General features: G+C 40.1%; 1 protein-coding gene across 1 annotated transcript in view; it reads right to left on the bottom strand.

Annotated features, from left to right (window-relative positions):
* Positions 1 to 7,171: 7,171 nt before the first annotated feature.
* The window catches only part of PATJ (PATJ crumbs cell polarity complex component), a 332,986-nt gene continuing 312,622 nt past the window's right edge, over positions 7,172 to 27,535 (bottom strand). Inside the window, 3 exon segments of the mRNA XM_060231912.1 lie at positions 7,172 to 9,453; positions 12,713 to 12,836; positions 19,458 to 19,561. Of these exon segments, the coding sequence (XP_060087895.1) occupies positions 9,307 to 9,453; positions 12,713 to 12,836; positions 19,458 to 19,561 (375 nt within the window). The 3' untranslated portion in view covers positions 7,172 to 9,306.

Below are 27,535 nucleotides of genomic sequence, written 5' to 3'. Positions count from 1 at the left end.
AATCAGCCAGCTTTTGACAGCTAAACATCTGGAAGACCTGTTCCTGTCTTACTGAAAACCTATGTCAAAGGAGGTCAAATTTGGGATTGTAGTTGGCAATTGTATGCTGGATTTATCCCTTTGGTTAAAAAATAACAGTATAATGAAATCTCATTAATCAAACTCACAAAAACCTGTAACCTGAGTTATCTTGAAACTATATTCAGTCATGAAGAAACTTTACAACTCCCCCAAGGATACTATAGAGAGTTTCTATCACTAGTGACCTGATTTAGTTTTATTTAAATCCCATGCCCATAATTTTAAATCCAGCATTCACTTTGTTTATTTTTAAATACCTCAATGAGTAATCCAAGGAATTCTTGTAGTGGTTTACCAAACAGTAAAAGCAATTTCAGAATAATTTCAATGAGCAATGAAAAGACTATATCACAGCTACCACAACATTAAAATTCACCCACGTAGATCCAGTTAACACAACTGATGCTAAGCACAACTTCCATTAGAGGCTGTTAACTGGATCTGTGTGGGTGAACTGTAATGTTATTTTAGCTGTGATGGAATAGTCTTTTCATTGCTCATTGAAATTTTTCTGAAATTGCTTTGTTTTACTCTTTGGTAAATCGCTACAAGAATTCCTTGGATTATTCAGTGAGGCATTTAAATTTAAAAATAAACAAAGTGAATGCTAGATTGAAAATTATGGGAAGAGCCAAATCCAAGAACATACATCCACTGAATCATTTTGGGCCTGGAAACAAATTGGAAATCAATGCATATATTCCAAGTACTAGTCACAAAGCTCAGCAGTTTCTATTAAAGAGTCACCACACTTGACTGTTTCTTATTAGTTCTACCTAGGCCCAAGGCTATTTAGAATAATGGGGAATACAGACACTGAAATTCATTGCAAAAAAGTCTGTGAGTTGCTTTTTATCCAATCAATATGATTTGCAATTTTCAGAAAGTATACTTGACACTAGGGGGCACCAAACATACAAGGCCCATTCCATAGGATCCAATGCACAGAACACTGAAAAGATCCTCTTTCCTCTCAGTTAACATCAGTAAACTTACTCAGATTAATTGCTTTGTAGTCAAGGGAAACCCAAAGACTCTCCAGGCAAGACATACTGCTTTTGAATATAAATTAAAATAATTTTATGATTTTACTCTATGATTTTGCTGCATATTGGTCCATTTCGGGAAGGATGGAATAGAAATGTGAAATAATAAATAAATGAAAAAATTTACGCAGAACTTGCAGACCTCAGATTGCATAATTGTGAAGTATGGAGTTTACAGGCAGGATCCCTTATTTCTGGAAGCAAAGGGTTATTTTTTATTTGCCAATTAAGAAATATATCTTCCAAAGTCCATTTTGCCCTGCAATAATAATTTATTCAGTTTTACCTGCTTCCCAAAGTGAACAGATAGACCCCTGAGACCGTTAATGGCTCATAACGAGAGAGTTATGGATAAATTTCCTGCTTATCTGGCAGAATGCTGAAGCACAGGCCTATAAAGACTGATAAAATTGCCTCAGCTGAGCATGATCTTGAAACTTGATTTCATAGAATAAAATTGCTTTACAATAAGAAGTTGAAAATAATAGAAAAGTTCAACTATGCAGTTTCAGGGTGAGGAAGGTCAATGTGGAAACTAAATGTAAAGGCATACTTTAAAAATGCAAACACAGCCAGAAGAACTTATAATATGCCCAGGGCTTTTTTGAGCAGGAACTCACAGGAATGCAGTTCCAGCTGGCTTTGTGTCAGGGCGTGTGGCCTGATATGCAAATAAGTTCCTGCTGGTCTCTCTCTCTCTCTCTCTCTCTCTCTCTCTATATATATATATATATATATAATATAATTATAGTATTTATATATATATGCATTGTGCAGGGGGTTGGACTAGATGACCCTGGAGGTCCCTTCCAACTCTTGCCATCTTATTATTTGTTCTTGGTTCAAATTATTTCTCATCTTCCTAGAACTTCCTGTCCCACCTCAGTACTTGTTGAACCAATTTAGGAAACAGCTGGCAAAAGCTAGCACACTCTGCGCCCTTTGGGATTTTGACACTACAACTACTACACTCTGCCAGCTCCATTTTGACCATTCCAAGAAATAAATAGCCTCAGTTACTGGAGGAAAGGCATGTATCTCCTGGGGGCATGGTCAGATCATTAGACTGATGAACTTGCATAAAGCATTGGGTTCCTGGCCAGTTATCCCTTCTTTGCATCAGCATATCAGGTGTACTCTTTAAACAGGCAGCCTTGGCTAGATTGTATGCCTGCATTTTGCACTTGAGTAGCAACCATAAGATGTGGCATTCATTAGCAGGAGGTGAAGACCAAGATCATAACAACTCAAAAGTTTCAAGCCTATATATTTTTTAAAGACCTGACTTTTAAAATTGAAGACAGAGTGGCTGCAGATGAATGGGGGAGCAGGGGCAGCAGCTGCAAGAAATAAGAAAACACAAAATAAGGAAACTTCCAAATTTGCTGGAGTACATTTCAGACAGCACACCAAACAATTGGCTCCCCTGTTCATAACTGACTGGTTGAACATGAGAAAAGTTGGTTTTTATAGCCCGCTTTTCACTACCCAATGGTGTCTGAGAGCAGCTTACAATTGTTTTCACCTCCCCACAACAGACAACCTATGAGGAAGGGGCTGAGACAGCTGTGACTGACCCTAGGTCACCTAGCTGGCTGCATGTGGAGGACTGGGGAATCCAGATTAGAGTTCACTTCTCTTAACCACTACACCACAGGGGGCCTCCATCACATGAACAGAACTGGTGTGCATTTAATTATAATTAGACTGGATGCAGTCAGATCCATTTCTCTACTGTAGCCTGATGTGGTTTTTTGTACATGTGCAGGTCCAAAAATCTTTTGGAATTTTTTTACAGGCTTGCAGATAAGAATTGAAGAACAAAGAGCAATGTTTGGAAATTCATGGACATCCTGTGCTGTAGGTTGATTTATAATCCACAAAGCAGACACGCAGAAGAAGAAGCAATATTGTAATGAAGAATCCCTAGTATGCATTGTTTTTCAGGACTTCTAATTTTGCCCTGAAATGCTGAATGGGATGACCAGTAATAACTAGAGCTGGGCCTGCACCACTTTTCACTCCATTCTGATCCTCCATCAGCAGCAATAATTTTAGGCAAGAGCCAGAGTTTCACTTTGACACAACTAATTTCTACAGTTCTGTAGAACACATACATTTAAATTAGTGGCCCCCAAACTTTTTGGCACCAGGACCCGGCACCAGAGCTGGCCTGCCCATTGCAACCCCAGGGCAGGCAGGGTGGGGGCACAAAATTCAGTCTCCCCCCATGGTGCCTCCCCCCCCCCCGTTTTCACAATTTAAAGGTCTGAGAAAGGGCGGTGAAGTGTCTCGCAGGCTCTTTAAAGGCCAACACCCCCCCCTGCCGATTAGCTGATCGGCGGGGAAAACCGGCACTGCCCTTGCCTCCTCCCCACTTCCTTCCCACACCCTTCCCGGGCCTTAAAATTGTGAAAATGGAGGGGGGAGGAGGTGCCATGGGGGGCAGAGTTGTGGGGCAATAAGGCTGTGTGGCGCCATGGGGGAGCGGGGCAGTGAGGCTGCATGGCCTGGTTGCTAACCAGCCACAGACCGGTACTAGTTTGCGGACTGGGGGTTGGGGACCCCTGATTTAAATGAATGAATGAGCTCTACCCAGAGAGTTAACTTCAAGACTTTTGGGGCTAAAACTTGAAAAGTGCATGCTCTATATTAATAAAGAGGCTTGAATAGCATCTACAAAAGTAAAAACAGAGAAAGTGATTACTAAGAACAGGCACCAGAAAAAACTAGGATTGTCCTTACTAAATAGGTACGAGGGCATTTCACATACATGGCTGAGGACAGAAGTCCAATGCACAGTCTCCTAGTCTTAATGGTCAGAGCTGAACTGAATAATGAATGGACACTCATGAAAGTTATTGGACAGATTAACTTTATGACAACCAAGGTAAGAGTACAAATTTTTCCAAAACATTTTTTAGACACCAAAAACTTTTCAAGTAGCTAGAAGCTTTTTAAAGGTTAACAGTAATCAGTGAAGGTGACACTGCTGATTTTAAATTACCCAGGTTGGGGTGTGAGGAATTAAAAAAAAATCTAATCTGTTCCACGCTAATCTTTTGATATAACTGTTCTGCAGGAACAAACACTGAAAAGAGAAAAAAACAGCTATTATAGAGGTCTTCCCTTGACCTATTGATGAAGCTATTCAGGGAAGGTGTAGAAGGAGGCAGGGTTCTGGTAACATTGCGCTTTGCTGAAATTCCCTTGCTTTCTTATGCTTCCTCTCTTCAACCTGACAGGCAGCTTAGGAAGTAACTAACACCTGCACAATGAGAACAATGCTCCAATGGGAATTCCGCACATTGTGTATGCACAACTTAATTTTTATCTCATGGATCTGGTATGAGAAAATAAAATGTATCTGAGTATTTTCAGTGTCCTCAAATACAATTCCCCCCCACCTCCCGGGTAGCACAGTATATAGAACATTTGTCTTCATCTTAACGGGATTCAGATATTACGTGCAAGCAAGGGATGTGAACAAATGATGACAAATTTCCATTAGCTAAGAAGAGGTGCAATAATAAAAGCTGTTTAAAAAATGGAACATAAAACACTCCGAAATTATTGCCTGAGGTGTATAAAAGTATAGAGAAATGTAACAGTATAAACAGCACCACTATCAAGTGAATGTTTTGTACATGTATAATGTTAATTTAACTGATTTTGCCCTTTTTACATATGTGAACAGCATAATCACATTACTGCAACAAATTCTACATGACACACTTCCTTGGTGGTAATCACCTTTTGATTAACTACAAGGAATTAAGTGGAAGAAAATTTGACACATTGCTGTTATCATTCCTGCTTAATACTTAGAAAGCATTATGCAAATTGCATAGAGGACAGCTTTATTTAAATAAACAACTTCCTGAATACCATTTTGAGCCCTGAAAATAATTTAGGAAAACACTCATACCTAATGTGAAAGATATTGTATAATACATATCATGGTCTGCCTATGGAGCAAGTATTTTCCTTTCTGTTTATACAGATGAGCACTGATAGAATCCAAAAGAAGTTCTGACAGATGCAGGATTTTTTAAAAAGTATGCCGTTACCCAATGCATTTTGGATCCAACTCAGTTTTCTTTGTAGTCTGAAAAGGTAAAGGTAGTCCCCTGTGCAAGCACCAGTCGTTTTCGACTCTGGGGTGATGTTGCTTTCACAACGTTTTCATGGTAGATTTTTTATGGGGTGGTTTGCCATTGCCTTCCCCAGTCATCTACACTTTCCCCCCAGCAAGCTGGGTCCTCATTTGATCAACCTCGGAAGGATGGAAGGCTGAGTCAACCTGGAGCTGGCTACCTGAACCAGCTTCCGCTGGGATCGAACTCAGGTCGTGAGCAGAGGGCTCTGACTGCAATACTGTAGCTTTACCACTCTGTGTCACGGGGCTCTTTCTCTGTAGTCTAGGCCATTTCAAAATGGATCATTTACAATCTAATGTAGCCTGAAGCCCTTTCAAAGAGATTCCTGGAAATCCTCCTTGCTGTTCCTTGCTTTCCCCAAATTTATCTAGGTAAAGGTAGGGAAGACTTCTGTGAGCAGCCTTAGGATTCAGTGCCTGGTTGCTGCTGGAGTGTGGGGTCTAGAGGTCTTGCTGATTAGGAATAGATCTAATTAAAATCAGATTAATGTTGGATGTCTCGCAGATGTCCTTAAATATAAATAGTAATCTAATTTTATTAATCCATTCCCAATTGAACACTTTGTGTTTCTGAAACCAGAAAAGAATCTGAAACATGACACATAATCAAAATTTGTATTTCTCTGTCAATAACAAAATCTTATTGGCTTCAAGTGCATCTGAAAAATATGCAAAAATTAAATACATTTGAATATTATTTAGATTACAGTGTCCTTTGGTATATCAGACCAGAAAATTATGATTCCCAAAACAAATACTGAGAAGTTTCTTTGGGAATCTATGTAAGTTCTTCATCAGAAGGCCTTAGCAACCTGCTAAAATTTTTGCTCGTTATAACCTTGACCCCCACCAGAGGAAGGGTGTGGTCTTGCCTGCCATTTTTTCATTGTAGGTGAGTTCCGTGCCTGAGTGGGCTCTTGCCTCTGTTGTGATAAGTTTGTGTCCATAAGAACTTAAGAAGAGGCCTGGTCAATCAGCCAGTTTGGTGTAGTGGTTAAGTGTGTGGACTCTTATCTGGGAGAACTGGGTTTGATTCCCCACTCCTTCACTTACAACTGCTGGAGTGGCCTTGGGTTAGCCATAGCTATCACAGGAGTTGTCCTTGAAAGGGCAGCTGATATGAGAGCCCTCTCAGCCCCACCCACTTCACAGGGGGCGTTTTTGCACTGACCTTAATCGGCAGCGACGTCCCTCTTCACCGCGCAGGATCTGCGCGGATTTCGCACCAATTGCTGCGGAGCACCCGGAAGAGCCGCAAAGTCCCGCGGCTTTTGTGGCGCAAATGGAAACCGCCAAAAACCAGTTTCCAGGGTGTCTGTTGTGGAGGGAGAAGATATAGGAGATTGTAAATTGCTCTGAGTCTCTGATTCAGAGAGAAGGACGGGGTATAAATCTGCAATCTTCTTCTTCTATCTAGTCCAGCATCCTGACTCACATAGTGGCCAACCAGTTCCTCTGAAGGGCCAACAACAGGGCATAGAAGCCAAGGCCTCTCCCTGACATTGCATTCTGACTCTGGGATTCAGAGGTTTGAATGTGGAGATTCCCCTCAGTCACCATGCCCAGATTTAAATGGAACTGGCAGGACAGAAGAACTTGCTGATGTTAACTCTGCACATGCCCAGAGTCTCATTTAAACTGTGCCTCTCCAGTAAACATGTGATACATCCAATTTTTTCTAAAAGTCTGGGCATCATGACATCAAATATAGCTCCATATTCCTCCACATCATAATTATTTCTTCAAAATTTTTGTTCCAGAGCTTATAATGCTGTGGGCAAATGTAAGAAGTGTGTAGTTTTTTTTTTTTGATGAATACTGTTTGTTCCAAAATTAAGTTAGATTGCTGTGCAGAGGTACATTAACTCTTCTTCAATCACCATACTTATGTAAGTTAATTTTATTTTGAGTCTTTGGAAGAAATAAAACATCTCACTTTATTGATATCCACAAGCATACAGTATATTTCACTGCTATTTTCCTCATAGCACAGAAATCAGCAGCATTATTAAACAAACCTGAAGCCCATGTGCCCTGAAAAGCATTAAGCAGCTGAAAGGATTGGCACATAATCCCCTATTAAGTGTCCCCATCCCAGCCCCACCAAGCTCTTATACACTTCCATTCATTTCAATGGGACTTGCACACTAGACTTCTTGCTGGATTGTACCGTTGATCATTTTCATACAGGACTCACTGCTCTTACATTGTTACCAGTTAACTTGTAGGTTTCAATGCAGTTTCTGGCAGTACTACATGTGATACATAAAGAGTGCAAATTACAAGAAGCAGCAATATGATCTCTCATTTGAGTTAGGAGAAGTGCAAATAACATCAGCACACAAGCTCTACATTCTTTGCATCACAAATGTTTGAAAGGAAAGCTCCTTGCATCAAAATTAGAATAATTGTTATGATAGCCTACATTATAGCTTGGATCTTATGACATGGTCCCCTTTGCATGTCTCTCTAGCCATTGCAGTGCTTGTTTCCCCTGCCACTAGCACTGCACAAGATTAACGTTTTTCACCCACAAAAGTGCTAGTGGCAGAGGAAGCATGTACCACAGCAGTGACCAGAGAGTACCACAAGGAGAACAATGTCACAGGAGTCAAGCCTGTAGAATCAGAATGATAGATAATTTTGGCCACTATCCTTAATTTTATAACGAACCACATCTCTAAGTTTCACAAGTGTGCGCAATGTAACTTCACCAAACTTTGGCAAATAGAATGTCTCTTGTTTTAAAGAGCTCTTCATGGGATATTTCCTTTGCTTTTCTTATAAATATCATTAGCAATGTTGATGAGAACTACGGTAGATAAAAATCCTTTAAAACTCAGCTTTCTTTCAGGCACTATTCACGGAATACTTACAATGTATTCCAATAGCTTAATGCACTTTGTGATTAGCTAGATGCAAACATAGGACATAAAACAATAGACAACAATCTTGACAACACAATCACTTTTCCTTTGATTTGGGCTTTGTCACCTTTGACCAATTTCACAGATATCATGTATTCCGGACAATCAAAATGAATGTTACTGTATTCTATCTGAACCATACAATAAAAATGATAGACGTTACAAACTTTGGACATAAATTGTTACCGTGCTGATTAATGAGACACTGTACTGCAAAACTGACAATGAGTTACTGGAGCCACTGTCCATGAGTTACTGGAGCCACCAAGTTGCCTTTACTCTTTTGTTGCTGTATTATCATTATAATTAATAATGACTAGCCTTAGATGCTTTCTGCAGCCTCCAGAGAGTAAAGCTTCAGATTCTGCAAAGTACTTTTATCACCTATCTAGCTTCCTTAAGATATGCTTTTCATGAAGTTCTTGTCAATTGATCAAAAGAATTTGAGGGAGCCAGAGCACTTGAAACATGACCAACGCAAACTGAGGAGAGGCTGAAAACTGACTTATTATTATCAGTAACATATGCACATCTACCCTAGGAAGATTAGTCAGGGAAGCAGGCGTTTCATCATTAGAACTTGATACACAATTTTCCACAGGAGAATGTGATAGTTCATCATTTGGAATGGCAGTTATTTAATTCAATTTTAATGTTTTCTGGCATAGTTGAAAAGACAATTAGCATAAGCAAACCATGAATGAGATGAAAATTCACTCAGCATTTATTTTTTTTCCATTGGATGGGATCCAACAATGAGCTAAATCCCTTTTTGTGGATGTGTGAATTCTAGTTTCAGTGATTATACTTCCTATTGGTAGATGGTCATTATCAGTAGAGCAGGAACAACTTTGCAGAGATGATGAACATTCAAGGAAGCACTAGTAGAGAGAATGATTCACAATTATTGTCAGTGACCAGACAAAATGAACCTCTATAAAGAATGAAAATCTCACAGGCAACAGGATTAATGTGCACTAATTTTAGCTGGTGTTGAGTTTTCATCTCACTAAGGTCTGTGTACCATTTTATAGCAGCTCTAGCAATGCTCAGAAACAATTGCACCCAGCCCAGACTGCATTTGCAGCAAAGCTCATGACAACACAGTTAGTGTTACAGTCCCTTTTTGGTGCTTCAGAATAGCTACAGCTTGCTCATGAGTCACGCCTTCCAGAGACTGTCCATTAACAGCTAAAATCTGATCACCACGCTTCAACCTGCCATCATCTGCAGCTGCTCCCTGCAAACAACAAAAACAGTACATCAGAGGACAAGCGATTTTATAGGGCTTAATTTAAAAGACACATCCACAGACTACCTTAAACAATGATGTTTCATTTCCATTATGAATGCTTCCTGGATTGCTTGTGGCAGGCAATGTTCACTGAAGAAGGGGAAGGAAAAGAGCTGCTCTGCCGCACTCCTGTATGGAATAGTGATCACTTTCCAAGGCTTGGCTAAATCATTTCACATTATCATGTTTTCTAAAATAACGAGATGAAGGGAGCGTTGACTCTTGAAAGTTCATACCCTCAAACTCTTGATGGTCTCTAAGGTGCTACTGGACCCAAATCCAGCTGCTCTAATGCAGACCAACGTGGCTACCCTCTGAATCTAAAATAAGGGGTGCTATTGAAGTCTAGAGAGGTGTGACCTTACAGAAAAACTGCTGTAAAATGATGTCTTGGACTGCTGAAATGTCTCAGACCTATGAAATATCAATAATTGGTAGCATGTACCTAAAAACCACATTGAAGAGAACAGTTAGGAATCAGGTCCCTGATCTTCTATCCCATATGTTTACAAAAACAAGATTAAAATTATAACCTTGCAAAAAATGTACAAACGTGCCTTTTAGGGATGTATTATTTTAGTCAAGCACCTTACAAACCCCTGCCAATAGATTTCAGCACCATGCAGAGGGAGAAACTTGGAGTGCCATTTGCCAGCATGGTACCATAGCTTGGTCAACTGTAAATAAGTGAGCCACCCAGTCAAAGGATCCCACCTAGCACACAAACTGCTCCCCTCTTGCCTTTTAGCACCCCGCTAGATAACCCCACCCCCTGGGGGTGGTATCTCCCACTTTGGGAACCACTGGTCTATGTGGAACCTCCCCTCCCCACTCTGAGTTTTAAAAGTGTGCGTTTTCTTCTTGCCCTGAGCCTGCTTTGGCAGGGAGGGTGGGATATAATTGAATAAACTATACTAAATTCTCTGGAAGGGGCAGGAAACCAGTTCAATTGCCTGCTAGATTACATCTATATACATGTTAATGGACCTGATAATGTGAGGAAGAAGGAAAGGTTCCCTATGCAAGCACCAGTCTTTTCCGACTCTGGGGTGATGTTGCTTTCACAATGTTTTCATGGCAGACTTTTTACAGGGTAATGTGAGACACAGGCCTAATAAGATTACTTTAGACCAGCCTGGGAAGGAGTTCTGACTGGTGATACTAAGCAGGCCATCTCAGTAGCACAGGTGCCTGGGATGAGATGCTGAAACACATTCCAGTCTTATCAACAACAGTATTGTTTATGTTTGTAACTTGGTGTGAGAAGAGGGGGCTTTCCATTCCCCCTCCAGCCAGTTTCGGCTGGTCATAAATTAGCACGGGTGTACTCAACTAATTGAATTTTTGACTGCATCACATTTGCTGACCAATGATATTATGCCAGTATAGCCTTTCCCTATAGGGGAGCTTCATGTCATGTAGATGCTTTTTGCGATGCCTTTGTTATGAATACTGTAACTCGTTATCTTGTCTGGATGCCAACATGTGCCAAGGTGTCATCTAAGATACATAAGGTTTTGACCTCCCAGAAAGGGAAGAGCAGCTTGGTTTGCAAGCCTTGGCTTAGGAAGTTTCCAGGTGATTCCTGGAGATTTCTCAGCATGCTTACCAGGAGGGCTCCCAGGATGCATCTGTGACCTAGGCAGACCAGGTCAAGAGGGTGGAATGATGTAAAGAGGGCAGAGACACAAGTTTGATAAAAGCCCTTGCTTCAAGGAAGATGGGTCTATTGGTGCTGATTCTTTAAAGGGAACAGACTTCTGAGCGATGGTCAGTCATGGTGGTCATCTTTTGCTGACCATTAAGTCTCCGAAGTAATGGGGTGTAGACAGAAGCTTTGTAACTTTTAAGATCACTAGTGCCTGCCCTATTTAACATCATCTTGGGTATGTCAAGAAAAGGGAAAGAGGATTGCATTTTTGACCAATTTTCTTTTGAAAATTGTTTGCTGAGCTAGTGGTGTGCTTAAGGATGCTTGTAAATATTTCCTTTTCAATAAATCTTTATTTTACTTTTGAGGTTGGTTCTCAGTCTCTGTACCCCCAAGATTCTCCCACCATTTTGGACATACTAGTGCAAGAGGGGGCCCCAGGCTGGGAGGAAAGCAGTCAGTGTGCACTTGGCTATTTCTCCAGAGGAACCCCAAATCTGTATTTGGTGCCAGTGGTAATGGTTGCTGATTAGTGGGAGACCCTGTGGTCAGGTGTCAGAACTAGGAAGGGGAACTTAGAGTTCTGTTACTTCCAGGAGGAAATCCCTAAAACGAGCAGCTGGTGGCAGTGATTACTCTAGTGGAAGGAAGCGGTAAATCCCTCCAGGAATTGGCAGTGCCAAGGAGGGGTGGGCAGAGCAGGGTCTGCAGGTCCAAGCTAATGAAAATGGACCTTCATTAGCCTATTCTGTATCACGTAAAGAGTCTCATGTGCTCCTGAATCCTACTTTGCTTTTTGAGAAACAACCAGGTGATATTCCCAGAAGTACTTTCTATCACTTTTGTTATGTTATTAAACTGGCCACATTGACTCATGCTACTGTAACCTTCAGATTAGACTACTGTAATGTACTCTACATGGGGCTGTCCATGAAAGCAACTCAGAAACTGCAGCTGCTGCAAAATATAGCCTTCTGTTTGTTAGTAGTTGTCAGACATTGGTTGCATATTACTTTGCAATAGTTGTATTTGTTGCCTGTTTATAACAGAGCTAGTTTTGATCTTGAAAGTTCCTCATCACTTGGAACACTTATATCTGAAAGAATGTCTCCCTAAATCACCTTAGCCTTGCCCACACTTTCCTGTGATAATTTTCTCCCTTGGAGGTGTGTTTGGTTTCCATAAGAGTCCTAGCCTTTTTTGGTAGTTTTACACATTCTTTGGAGTGGCTTACAAGAGGAAGTACATTGAGCTCTTTCTCTGATAAGGCTATCCCTTTGGGCCTTTTGACAACATATATTTTGTTCAGGCCTCTATACTGCTCTTATTTCCCTCATATTCTTAATAAACTGGTTCATTTACTGATTGGGGGGGGGAGGGTGTGCAATTTTATTTTCTTGTATTTGTATCTTGAGTATTTTGTGGGCTGTTTCATATTATATTTCATTTTTGTTTTGTTTTATTGTTATTATTGATGTTTTATATTTATTTGTTTCTTCATTTAATTAAAACACCAATAGTCATACAATATACACTTATGTTTTGTTTAATTACCTTTGCAAAAATGGTCTTGACATAAATGGGGAGGTCTCCATGGGGGCTTCCGTAGCCTCCTACAATACTAAATCCCAATCCATCTGAGCCTTTCTCCAACACAATAATTTTAGGCTGAGGTGCTCTGGAAAACACAGCAAATGCCTCTTAGATCAGTGCTTTTTAATAACTGGGAAAGCAGTCTATTTGGTGTGGGTTTTTTTATAGTTTTTAAAAGTTTTATTGATTTAAACTACAAAAGAAAGAAGCATTGCAGAAAATACAAAAAAAGAGGGGAAAAGAGGGAAAAGGGGCCTTGACAGAATGGGGAAAACAGAAACAGAAACCAGTACAAATGTATCAGTTATAATTCCACCTCCCAATAAAATGCCCACATCATTCTACCTACAAGTATAAAAATCTCCTTAAATGTTACCTTCCTTTCTTCCTTTACCAGAAAAAAGGAATGATTTCCTTTAATAAACTAGTAAAGCAATGTAAATGTAAAACTTCTTCTTAAACACAAATTAAATATAACCAGTTAAGAAAAATGATTTTTCTTTCAAAACTGTCTCAACACCAATTTTATCTAATTTAACAAGCCTATTATAAGCATAGATTAGACTGTTGATTTAGCAAAATCCTTATTAAAAAAGCACATAAAATCATTTCTTGATCCTTAGCAAATTACATAAAATACAACTGAATAATTTGTCTATCTCAGTCTAACCCATTTCTCCTGATAACATATTAAAAACAAGTCTGCCAAATTACCAAATCTACCAAATTCCACAGCAATTATGCTATCTGCTTTTTCAACCTTTAATCCTACTCTTATATCATTATAAACAATCTCACTAAATAGGCATACTGTAAATATATCTACTATATAGAGAAATATGTTATCTGCACTCATTAACATTACTTCTTCAAAATCTCCATTATTCTTTTAGAATCTAACCTCTGTTCATTATTAATGGTTACACGTTTATTTATTCACAAGGAAAAAAAAAAGAACCCAGATTCCAGAGTCCTTCTTCCCAAAGATTAAAAACTTTTAAGTTCCTTTGATTTCTGCACCCATATTGCATCCGAGGCAACCCATTTAATCACAGTTTGTCTTTTGATATCATTTCTTAGTAAGAGTTCCTTGTCCAGCCATTCACCAACACAGAAAAAAAAATCAAAATCCTTTTTCCAAAAGGCTTTCCAAATACTGATCTGTTGATTGGAGTGCAGCTTTTCTCTTCTCAACATGCCCCCTCAACCACAGGGGGAAGAATTCATCGCCATTTTTCCCTCTCAGCCTAATTTCACTGCATCTTGATTTCCGGTCTAGTTTTGAAAATGCATCACAAGAGACCATCTTATTTTTCCTTTGTTTATTTCGAACAGTATCACTTTCCCCTTCCAATTTCACAGCCATCAATACAGTCTCTTTAACAGTCAACAATTCAGTTTTGAAGATGCGTCACAAGAGACCATCTTATTTTTCCTTTGTTTATTTCGAACAGTATCACTTTCCCCTTCCAATTTTACAGCCATCAATACAGTCTCTTTAACAGTCAACAATTCATTTGGTCTTTAAGGAGCTGCATAAATGAGATAAGACTGTCTTTCAGAGAAATGAGATTTGAACAAATATCTTTTCCATGTGACATTTTGTTTAGCGGTGCCATTTCTGATATCAAAACACAGTCTCTTAAATCAGATTGTAAATTCGCTTCAAGCTCCTGTTAATCCCCATTCCACAACAGCTCCAACTGAAGTTTTAGAAACCATTCTTTCAAATACAGTCAGGCGATAGAGACAGAACTCTCTACAATATATGTATCTCCTTTGTGTTCAGATCGTATCACAACTTCTTAGTAATCTCTTTGATGTATGTATGTTTGATTATAATCTGGGTCAATTTTAGTTATTATATTCAATCCAGTTTAAATAATTAAGACTGCTCATAGCATTTCGAGGCCGCTTCTAAATCATTTGAGCTGGTCTTTTCTTGTTATGCAGAGTGACCCATCAGGGAGTAGAATTAGAAAAACACCTACTTGTTAAGTAGAGTCATCGCTTTAGGAGTAGAAAAATGCTGCTTCAAAGGCGTACTAGAGAAAGTGAAAGCAAAAAAGTGGTCAGGCGTTCTTTATCTGCTGATATGCCAGCTTTCATGGCCGCGGAGTTTCAGGACGTACAGAGAGCACAGGGGGCAGCTGCCACTGGACACCCCCCCCCCCGTAAAAGTCCCCTGCCGAAGAAAAAGCCTCTCCGGGCTTTTTCTATGGGGGCATCACTTTTGTGACACCCCTCCAATGGCCAGACTCAGAGTTGCCACAGAGAGACAATCTGCAAGCAACTCTGAAGCCAAGATGATGGATCCCAGAAGTCTGGTGTGGGGTTTTTTAATAAAGTTGCCCAGTTTCTTCTGGCAAAGCTTCTCCGTTTGCATCAGCTATTAAGAGCCAGAGATCAGCAGGTGAAACTTTTCCCCATTACTGAATCTCTGTGCCAGGAAAAGTTGAATGTGTAAATGTTTTGTAGCTTTTAACAGCTGCAGAGCTCTGCCATTTAAAATGAGGTGGATGACAGTAAGGAGCACACAATTAAGTTATTTCCTTGTATCATTAATTTGTTTAAAATAAATTATTTCCTGATAGGAAGCCCTAGCGTGGTACTCCTGGCATGTTTCTGTTTGATTTGTGCCAGACATGAACTAATTTGTAGGAGCAGTTGAGTAGTGCTGAGGAGGCTTAACATGCAGAGGATGCATTCTGGAAGTCTAGGTACAGTCTGAAACCCCTTCATGACCCTTCTGGATCTGTGATCTTCCATTCAAAACAAAAGCAATTGAAGTTTACTGCCAAAGCAAGCGATGTTACTAGTCAATTCTTGAAGAGCTGGTTTTTATACCTTGCATTTCTCTACTCTAAGTAGTGTCAAAGCAGCTTACAAATGCCTTCCCTTCTTCTCCCCTCAACAGTTACTTTGTGAGGTAGGTGAGGCTGAGAGAGTCCTGAGAGAACTGTGACTCTCTGGTGTGAGATTTGCTGCAAGTCAGATGTGAAAGGAGAGTGCCAGTGTTTGTTTAACAAGGAATGTGATAGCACAAGGGTAACAGAGATCATATAGATCTGTGCCTTATTCCAGAATCAGTACATATGGAAGGTTAGCAAGCTGCTGATCCTGAAGCTTAGAGGTGTATCCAATTCATAGGGAACCAACATTGGCGATGTGGTCTAGCTTTCAAGAAATGACAGATTATAACAAACAGGAAAACATTTGGTTAAAAAAAGTTGGTGTTGTTGGCCTAGAATAGGAGAGACCCAAGTTCAAATCCTCGCTCAGCCAGGACATTTCATTGGGTGACTTTGGGTCAACCACAATTTGTTAGTCCAACTAGAGTTGTTGTAAGAATAATATGAAGGTGAGGAGACCCATATGTATCACTCCAGGTTACTTGTAGATAGACACCATTAAGAGAAATCCTACTTCAATGATAAAAATGCCCTTCCACTGATACAAATGGGAGGCTAATTTTCATTAGCTCTCTCTCTGACTACAATTCACACCATTTTGCCCCCATCTGGTTTGTGAGGGTCCTTTGGTCCTCAGGAACAGTATTTAGGGTAAGGTTGCCAACTCTGGCTAGCAAAATTCCTGGTTTGGAGGTATTCCTGGGAAGGGCATAGCTTGCAAGGGCGTTTAGCAGAGATGTAATACTACAGAATCAACTCTCTGAACCTGCCATTTCCTCCAGGGGAACTAATATCTTTAGTCTAGAGAATAGTTAGCCTGTGAGAATTCCAGGCCTATTTGGAGGTTGGCAAACCTAAGTGTGGGAAATTCATGGGATTCAGCATGATAGGGGGAGGGAGGAAAAAGTCCCTTTCTGTGGGATTTATTCTACTCACTGCTTGTTGGATACAAGCAATTTTTATTATTCAGGAAATTATTTTAATCCCAGTGACTAAGTTTTACTGAATGCCTGATAACTTTCATGAATCAAAGGAGGAAAGGATTTAAAATCCCCCCCCCCCAAAAAAACCCCTTTATGAAAGTTTTCTTAGGAAAAAAACTGAAAGTCATTCCTCTTTTAATTTTTCTAAGGACAAATAATCTGAAATTGTAGTTGTCAAAACCCATCTCAAGCAAAACCAAAACAAAACAAAATGCACACACTAAAAAGACAGACAGGAGCACAATCAAGATGACAAATTGTCAGAGGAGAACACTCTAGGGCAGGGGTGTCGAATTAATTTGTTATGAGGGTCAGATTCTCACCTTGTTGGGCCGGGCCATGTGTGTCATAAAATGCAATGCCAGGTAGGGAAGATATAAACTTTATAAAGAACACAGACACACACACTCAGCCTAATTCACCTCACTGGCTTGTTGAGCCTCAGCCAACAGAAGGAAGAGAGGCTTGGCTCAGTAGCTCTGCTGTGCAACTGAGTGAGCATGGCAAAGCTAGCTCTCCTTCCCCCACTTCCTCCCCAAGGGAGGAGCTTTGCTCTGTAGCTCCTGTGCAGTTGAGCAAACCTGGCTAAGCAAGTTGTGATGCAGAAGGAAGCAAGAGAGAGGAAGAAGGAAGCAGACAACAGTGAGTTGCTCGTGGGCCTGATAGGACAATTCTGGGGGCCTGATCTGGTCCCCAGGCTGCATGTTAGACACCCCTGCTCTAGGGGGCGGGTTGCCAGAAATTGATAAAAAGAACAAAACAGAAAAAAATCACACTTGCATGTTTTTGTGATATTAGCAGTCATATTAGCAGTTGAAAGCAAAAATATTTTCTGTCTACCTATCTATCTATCTATCTATCTATCTATCTATCTATCTATCTATCTATCTATCTATCTATCTATCCATCTATCATCCATCTATCTATCATCCATCTATCTAACCATCCATCTATCTAACCATCCATCAATCCATCCATCCATCCATCCATCCATCCATCCATCCATCCATCCATCCATCCATCCTCCATCTATCTATCTATCTATCTATCTATCTATCTATCTATCTATCTATCTATCTATCTATCTATCTATCTATCTATCTATCTATCTATCTATCTATCTATCTATCTATCCATCCATCCATCCATCCATCCATCCATCCATCCATCCTGTCTGTCTGTCTGTCTGTCTGTCTGTCTGTCTGTCTGTCTTCCTGTCCTAACCTACAAGTGGGCTCAGGGCAGCTCACAACATATGTCACAACATATAAATAACAATCAATAATAATTAAACAGTCAAAACAAGATGACACTAAAAGAAGGCACTAAAACAGACCAATGCCTCTTTTTAGCATGTTAAACAGATGATGTTAAGGTACCCTAATTCACAACAGTGCCCTGTAGGTAACAAGCAAATAGCTGAGAGGCACTGAGCAGGTACCATGGGGAGGGGATGCCAAGATGACTGAGAGCTGCCACCTCAACCAACACTCCATCTTACAAACCTTGCCAAACTGTAATAGGTCCTGCAGGGCCCTGATCTCAGGTGGGAGCATGTTCCACCAGTGCAAGCTTCCAGAGCTGTGCACATCTATGCAAAGAAAAGCAAGATTGTGCAGTGTATGCAATATATGAAACCGAGACATTTCCATATATTTGCTTAGTTGTATAATTTATTTTGTTAGAAAGGCAATGATCCCATTCTTTTATTTATCTTGATTATGCTCCTGTCTTTTTGTGGGGTTTTTTTTTTGCTTGAGATGTGTTTTGACAACTACAATTCCAGATTATTTGTCCTTAGAGACATTTTCAGCATGGGTTTTCTCTTCCATCCCCCTTGCTAAAATTTTGGAAAGCACACCCATACTCCCCCCCATCCATAAGATTTAGAAATCTACTTTTAGAAGAGGTTCTGTGTGCCATAAAATTCTGAATTATATGGTGTATATTAAAAAGTTTTGGGGAAATGCAACCTTGAGCAAGAAATTACTCAGGTCACTGTGTAGCACTAAATGAAGTACAAAAGAAAGATGTATTATGCTGCTAAGTAGACCGGCCAAATATGAAGATACATCAATGCATTTTTACAGTCTGACCTGGAAGGGAAAAAAATTCTCCCCAAAGTATGCCAATCAATCACATCATTTATACTACTGAAGTATGAAAACCTATGCCTAAAAGAATTCTATGTATTTCATCTCCTGTTGCATATCTCTTTTATTTCAGATTACATGGGAGGAACCAGAATTTAGGTACCTTGCCTCTCTCAAATACTTGCCATCTTCAGCATACCACTAACAAATCATTACCACCACACCATATGCCACAAGCATATGCTTCCATATGGTTCAAGTGGAAATCTGTCAAATATATCTAAATGCAAACCTTGACAGCAGTTTATGGGATTCAAAAGTTCACAGCTGGCAAAATGGTAGAAGCTCAAAATTTCTACTTTCTAGTCTTGACAAATCTGTTTGTTATTATTTAAGATGTATCTATATTCTCAGCTTCTACTCTCTAGGCAGCTACCAAAAGTCATATACAGAAACAGTAAAAAGACAAGTATCAACAAAGATCATAGAACCAACAGAAAGGACAAGCTTTGAAAAGAGAACAGCACAAAACATAAAAATCCATAATCTGTTGATATAGAAAACAAAGAATAAATATAATGTATACTCAAACACCACAGAGGAAGCAAAAGATATTACAAATCCAATATCTGATAACTGAAAGCTTTTAAAAATCCTTTTGAGCAGTAATTTGAGGTTTTATAGAATACCCAAGCATTAAGAGAACATGCATACTTACTCTAGATCCTCAGGATGATGTTTGGTAGGTGGGCTCAGATTAGTACCAGTGGTCATATTCTCTAGCTGGCTGGCTATGGAACTGATGTTAGTATCAGCAACGACCTATAGGTCAGTGCAAAAGAGAAAAAAAACTAGATAAAATACTAGCAAGCAGCAAATTTTGAATTCTTCACAAACTTGATTTCCCCATTTAGAAATTGTTATCGCAACAGATGAGCCCAGTGAATTATGGGAGTGCCAAATAAAGCTAAGTTTTAAAGTATATTCACTTAGTTTAAGCTCAGTAGATTTAGCACTTACTGGCAGATGGATGGAAAATTTCTAAAAGAATTGCAGAATGAATGACTAAATAAATGCATTGTTATACATTCTCTTTTCTAGACTTACATGACATAAAAGTATAAAGTTTTTCACATGCTGGTTGCTGGGCACAAGGAGAAGAAAATCAGGAAAGTTCTTGCCATTCAAAAGAAAATATGGGCTTGGATCCTATGCCGCATTAATACAGCAACACTACATAAACCTCCCTTCTCCTACTGCAGTTATCTGTGATCCCTATCAATTAAACCCTTCCATGATATAGCAAAGCCCCAGGAACATCATAGGGAGCAAAGTGGGGAGTTGCAGTAAGAGGAAGAAATTGGTGAAAATTGCCCTCTCTTCTGCAACAAGGAATGGAAAGGAGTACAGGACCCAAGCCCTGATATTCCATATTAAAAGGATTCAAATGTGTTCTAGAAGTTTGTCTTGGTAACGTTTTCGGATATGCAGCAATCTATGTATCTCATTTCTATCTGTCTCTTTTTAATTTTTTTTTTACTAACAACTGATTTTTATGTGCTACATAGGAAATGGGAGCCAAAACCTTTAGTTAACAATGTAATACATTTAAATTATTAGTAACTAGCAGTAAAGCCTGTTGTAGGAAGAAATACAACAGGCCCTAGAAAAAAATATTCAGGAGGAGTGTGATGAATGTGTAGTTGGCAGGCAGGCAGGAAGATAGACAAACAGAATAAAAGAGAGAGACAGAGAAAGAATGGTAGGGGAAAGATAGGGAGAAAAGAGTGAGATAAAGGCCCTTTCTCCCTATCTTTCCCCTACCATTCTTTCTCTGTGCGATGGTATGCTCATTGCTGCCGTGCACCACCTCTTTCACCTGCCTGGGACCCTGGCCTCAGACCAGCACCTTCCTGTACCCCCCACCTGCACCTGCTCTGCCGCTGCACCTCCACCCATGCGGAGAGCAGGCACAATGGTGTGGATGGAGGGGTGGTCAGGCTCTGGCTAAGCTGGGCATGTGCAGTGCACTCTCGGAGGTGCAGAGCATTGTCCTCTGAGTCATGCTCGGAGAAGCCGTGCTGATGCCACACCTGGCTGTTTTCACCTTGAAGGCAAGAGCAGCTGGGCAGGGCGTATTCTCCTCCAAATTGGGCCTCCCTTGTGAGGGAAGCCTGGCTCAGAGAAGCTGTGCTGATGCCCTTCCTGGCTGCCTTTGCCTTAAATGCAAAAGCAGCCATGCAGGGCATATTCTCCTCTGAGCTGAGCTTTCCTTGTGAGGGAAACCCTGCTCAGTGGAGAGCACATGTTGACACACCTCTGAGCAGAGCACCTAATGACTTCCTGAATCAGTGCTACTGCAAGTGAACAATGGGTGAGGCTTTGGAGAGTAGTTTTAAATTGGAGGGAATGTTCTACAATTGCAAACTTAGATCCACATATTCAGGAAAACTCCTGTTCAAAAGTACTCTTGAGAACTACAGGGCAACTCCAGGATGAAAGCATTTTCGTTACCCATGAAAAAAAATGAATGTAGGAGACTTATGAAAATGCAAAGCAAGACAGAAGTGATCTGTGGGTATCTGGGGCTTTAGGGGAGGTTTTTTTTAGGTAGAGGCACCATATTTGCAGCATAGCATCTGGTGCCTCTCCTCAAAAAACTGTCCAAGTTTCCAAAAAATTACACCAGGGGGTCCAATTCTCTGAGCCCCCCCAAAGGGTGCCCCTATTTTCATTATTTTCAATGGAGGGAAGGCATTTAAAAGGTGTGTGGCCCCTTTAAATGTGGTGGCCAAAACTCTCTTTGCAGTTCAGTTATGTTTGTCACACCCTTGCTCCTGGCTCTACCCCAATGCCTTCTGGCTCCACCTCCAAAGTCTCCTGGCTCCACACCCAAAGTCCCTAGATATTTCTTGAATTGGACCTGGCAATCCTAAATGAAAGTGCATTATTTAGCGTGTGCGATCACAGCCAAAATTAAATAAAAAGACAGGAAGACAGAGATACAAAGAAAGAATGAGAGAAAGAACAGAAGGATGTATTGTACTGGGTTCAGAGACATTTAGAATGCAACATGCTTTATTGGCGAGTACATCACAAAGACAACATGGCGGGGCTGGGTCCCCTATTATATACATTCCCCGGAACGACCTTCTTCCTGGTCAAGTCCAATAACTGACCAGTTAAACTTCCTGCCACTGATCATCACAGGCAGATTGCATTCGTCTCTTACAGTCAGGTAACCCACGGTTTTCCACTTGTCACCTCAACGCACGTAGTCATACTGTATTGTAAATTCAGGGACCAAAATGCAAGACACAACAAGGGAGGTAGAAAAATGAGGGGGGGGGGAGGAATGAGAGGAGGGGTGGTTTAAGAAAGAAAGAGTGCAATAAAATTTAGAGGTTCTGGAACTCCACACCTGTGAGCTCCTGCCCAAAATAAGGCCTTTGAGAGAAATAAAAAGAAGAAGGAAGATAGGAAGAATGAAAGAAAAAGACAAAGACAGAATGAGAGGAATGAATGAAGTGAGAGTTATGTTAAAGTTTGGGATAAAGGAATAAAATAAAGGGAAAGGAAGAAAAAGGAAGACAGAGAGACAGAGAAATGACAGGAAGTCAGGCAGGCAGGAAGGTAGGAGGAGCGAAAGGGAGCCTTCAAATGGCTTCCTGCCTCTTAATGCAAGCAGCCCACTGTAGCCTAATTTGAATAGAAAGAGTGAATACTATTTGCACGTGGAAAGGTGATACAGAGTCAGTATAGAGTCTGTTTCTGCTGCTGCTGAACTTCTCCCTCCCCCCCCTCACCGTTGTGATGGAACATTCCTTTTCTGCCCATTGAAGAGGTTTAACTGTTTTCTCTCAGAGTTTGCTTTAAAGTATATAGTTATTAAATGATGTTCAATGTTACTTAAGGAAGTATGTCTGCCACATGATAGTTCACTCTGGATTCAACCACAGTCTGTGCTGTAAATGAAGAAGTGGAATATTGCTCCATAAGGAGGAGTTTCTGGCATATTTATATATTTATAAATAGAATACATATACCTCACCTCTCGAACAGTAGAGGGTGAATGCAGCTTTGACGGGAAGTGTTAGTTGGAGACAGCAAAACGGTGGCAGCGTTGTTTGCGGGGGCAGGGGGGGGAGGGAGATGGACTGAGGAAGCGAGAATAATCATTAAAGCTCCAGGAGAACCTGTCAGCAGAGAACTGTCTCGTTCAAAGGTCAGCAGTTCTCTGATGGGGTTCTGGCCTGACAGGGCTGGCAGCAGGCGGGTCATAGTGAGGCTACCCAATGACACGGGGGAGTGGTGACAGACAGAGTGCAAAGCCACTCCTGTGGTAGCCACAATTTCCAATAAAAATTGAGGATCGAGCCACCTGTAAGGCTTTTTATTATATCTACAATGATTGCTGCAGATGCTTCAATCTAAAGTTATGCTTTAATCTGAAAACTTGATTTTGATTTTTTATAATTTTGTCTTTGCCTAATTTTTTTAAAAAGAGATCATTTTGATGCTTTATGCATTAGAGTTTCCAGTGATCTGATTCACACACATCTTTTGCAAGCTCTTTTTAACCAATCCTTCATCTTTACTTCTTTGTTCCTGACATGAAAAGTAATTGTTTTTGGTTCTGCTTGCTTGACTTCCCTGCCAAAGTCAGTCAATTAAATCACAAGAGATTGGATAAGCATATGGAGCAGAGGTCCATCAGTGGCTATTAGCGCATTGTTGGAATTTTCTGTCTGGGACAAGTGATGCTCTGTATTCTTGGTGCTTGGAAGGGGCAACAGTGTGAGGGCTTCTAGTTTCCTGGCCCCACTGATGGACCTCCTGATGGTACTGAGGGTTTTTGGCCACTGTATGACATAGAGTGTTGGACTGGATAGGCCTTTGGCCTGATCCAACATGGCTTCTCTTATGTTCTTATGTTAAGTTGCTCTATTAAAAATCTACATCTTCATCCAAAAAATAAGAACTCTTGTATCATCTCTTTCTTCCATTGGAAAACACACAGGTAAGAGAACAAGTAGAAAACTGAAAAAATAAAATTATGCTAAATTCACGGTAGATTTGGTTTGCAAACCAAATAAACACAGGGATTACATTTAACTAATTCTTTAAAACTTTCTTATTTAAATGGGATTTGTTTCCAGTATATTGCAACTCCTTCATCTGACCAGCCTCAATTTCTAGATCTGTTTAGGGATATAGATGAATGTGCCTTCTCATTCCATGACTAGAACAGCAATTAAAAAAGAAACTACTAGTCCTTATAGATAAATAGCCTATACCAGGAATTGGTTCATTTGCAAGAGAATCAAAATCCCACTGCTGTTTATCAATTTTGATCTTCCCTAACCCTTAATGTAATGACTTATAACACTCTAATTAGCACAAAGCACAACCATCAGGGTTCTTTAAATAAACTAAATGAGAAGGCAGAAAAGACTTATGCAAATACTGTAATTTTTTCAGTAGGACTGAACAATTGTTTGTGCCTACTGGTTTTAAAGAATATCACTGGCCTAAAGATATCTCTATATTTACCAATCTATAGTTGAAAATAAGAGTGCATCAGAGTTCAACGACTTTGCAAAAATATGCTCCTTATAACTATGCCTGCAGACAACAGATTAAATTAAACAATAGCAACCAAACAGCCAGGAGGAATATGTTCCCCTGGGATCCTAATCTCCCATTTGCAAACAACATTAACAAACTCCTTTGCCATCCTTCCCAGGACATATAAAGCCTTTCCACACCACTGGATACAATTATATGACCTTACTTACCTAATTACCAGAAGGGGGTTTAACCGATAATAGAATTCGTTAATGCTGTCCCACTTAAGATTATCACATTGATAGAACAAACACTTCTACTGAGTGAATTCAAAGTCACAATTGGGCAAATGAGGAATGTGGAGTGGCTTTGTATATCAGAGAGGGTATACAGTCCAATAAGACTATAAATGTAAGAGAAATAGAATCACTTACAGAAATGCTACCGGTGGAAATAGTGTGCCCAAAAGGAAGTTTAACCCTGGGAGTTTATTATTGCCCACTAGATCAAAGGTTAACGGATGATTTAAAAATAGCAAAAGAATTTAAGAAGCAGCTAGATGAAATAACTGTCATAATAGGTGATTTTTACTACCCACACATTATTAGGTCAGTATGTGTTCGAACCAGGAGAAACAGATCGAGTTTCTAGATACTCTCAATGACTGTGCCATGGAGCAGATGGTCACAGAACCCACTGAGGGAAAGGTGATCCTGGACTTTGTCCTAAGTAATGTTCAAGACTTGATGAGAGATGTAAATGTGATAGCATAGATTGGGAATAATGACCATAATGTTATTAAGTTCAACATTTATGTAAATAGTGAATTGCCCCTCCCCCAAAGACCAAAACAACCACTTTTAACTTTAGAAAGGTAACTTCTCAAATGAGGGGGCTTGTGAAGAAGAAAGTGGAAGGGAAGGGAAGGAAAGGAAAGGAAAGGAGGGTCAAATCCCTTTGGGCAGCTTGGAGACTATTTAAAACTATAATCCTAAAAGCTCAGATAAAATGTATACTGCAGGTTAGGAAATGTACAAATAGGTATTAAAAAGGCCTGCATGGTTAACAAACAAAGTAACGGAAGCAGTAAAAGGTAAGAAGTTTTCCTTTATGTAGTGGAAGGCTAGTCTGAGTTTGATACATAAAAAGGAGAACAGGCTGTGGCAAATAAAATGCAAGTCAGTGATCAGACAGGCAAAAGGGACTATGAGGAATATACTGCAAAAAGTATAAACTTCTTCAAATACATTGGTAGCAGAAAACCAGCAAGGGGGGTAGTGGGGCCCTTGGATGACCAAGGGGTAAAAGGTTTACTAAAGGATGATAGTGAAATGGCAGAAAAGCTGAATGCATTTTTTGCTCTGTCTTCACTACTGAAAATGGGAGATGCTTGCCCACTCTAAAACTGCAGATTTTGGGAAGGGTGTTGAAAAACCTGAGAAAGATTGAGGTAATGAGAGAGGAGGTCCTATAACTGATGGACAAATTAAAAACTGCCAAATCACCAGGTCCAGATGGCATACATCCAAGACTTCTGCAAAACTCAAAAGTAAACTTGTAGAACTCCCGATTATCTGCCTCAATTCCTGAGGACTGGAAGTTAGCTAATGTAACCCTCATCTTTAAAAAAATGTTCTAGAAGAGATTCTGGAAATTACAGGCTGGTCAGTCTAACTAATACCGGGTAAGGTGGTGGAATACATTATTAAAGATAGACTTAGTAGGTACATTGATGAACAAAAGCTATTGAGGAAGAATCAGCATGGATGCTGTAAGGGAAGATCTTGTCTCACTAACATGTTAGACTTCTTCGAAGAGCTTAGTAAACATGTAGACAATGGTGACTCAATAGATGTTGTTTACCTAGACTTCCAGAAAAGTTTTAATAAAGTTCCTCATCAAAGGTTCCTAAGTAAACTCAGTAGGCATAAAATAAGATAGCAAGTTCACTTGTGGATTAAAAACTGATTTATTAAAGAAATCAGAATGAGCATAAATGGGCAGTTCTTACAATGGAAGCAGTGGGGTACCACAGGGTTCAGTACTAAGTCTGATGCTTTTTAACTTTTTTTTTAAATTAATGATTTGGAATGGAGAGTAAACAGAGAAGTGGCTAAGTTTGAGGATGACACTAAATTGTTCAGGGTGATGAGAACCAGGGAGGATTGTAAGGCACTCCAGAGGGATCTGTTGAGGCTGGTGAGTGGATGTCATAGTGACAAATGTGGTTCAACATGGGCAAGTATAAACTAACGCACACTGGAGCCAAAAATCCTAACTATAAATACACATTGATGGTGTCTGAACAGGTAAAGACTGACCAGGAGAGAGATCTTGGAGTCATGATAGCTAACTCACTGAAAATGTCAACTCAGTGTGTGACAGTAATAAAAAAAGACAAATGCTATGCTGGGGATTATTAGGAAGGGAATTGAAAACAAATCAGCCTGTATAAATCAATGGTGCACCCTCATTTGGAATACTGTGTACCAGGGCTTTTTTTGTAGAAAAAGCCCAGCAGGAACTCATTTGCATATTAGGCTACACCCCCTGACATCACCATTGTTTCACACAGCACTTTTTTTGTAGAAAAAGCCCAGCAAGAACTTATTTGCATATTAAGCCACATCCCTGGTGCCAAGCCAGCCGGAACGGCGTTCCTGCTCAAAAAAACCCCTGCATTCCTGCTAAAAAAAAAAGCCCTGCTGTGCACTTTTCTGGTCATATCATCTCAAAAAAAGATATAGCATCAGAAAAAGTGCAAAAAGGGCTACAAAAATGATTAAGGGCATGGAACATTTTTCCTATGAAGAAAGGTTAAAGAGCTTAGGGCTTTTGGTTGTTGTAGATTTTCTGGGCTGTGTGGCCATGGTCTCAGCATTGTGAGACCTGACGTTTCACCAGCAACTGTGACTGGCATCCTCAGAGATGTAACCCAGAAAACTGGAGTTCTCTCTGGGTCAAATTGAGAAGAAGTTGGTAGGCAGGTAATTTATATCTACTCAGGCAGGTGGGGTAGGGATGAGTCATTATCTTATGGGAGGTTCCTAGGCTGTGACATGCTAATGGAGGAGCTTACCTGAGGGGGTTCTTTTGTATCTGGATTGGCTATAGAAATCCTAATCTTATTTGTAGTGTTGTTGTAAGAGCCCCGTGGCACAGAGTGTTAAAGCTGCAGTACTGCAGTCCTAAGCTCTGCTTACAACCTGAGTTCGATCCCCGGTGGAA

This window comes from Heteronotia binoei, chromosome 2 (genome assembly GCF_032191835.1).
Source record: "Heteronotia binoei isolate CCM8104 ecotype False Entrance Well chromosome 2, APGP_CSIRO_Hbin_v1, whole genome shotgun sequence".
Classification (NCBI taxonomy): Eukaryota; Metazoa; Chordata; class Lepidosauria; order Squamata; family Gekkonidae; genus Heteronotia; species Heteronotia binoei.
The sequence above is the reverse complement of the archived record's forward strand: the minus strand, read 5'-3'. Positions and strand labels throughout refer to the sequence as shown.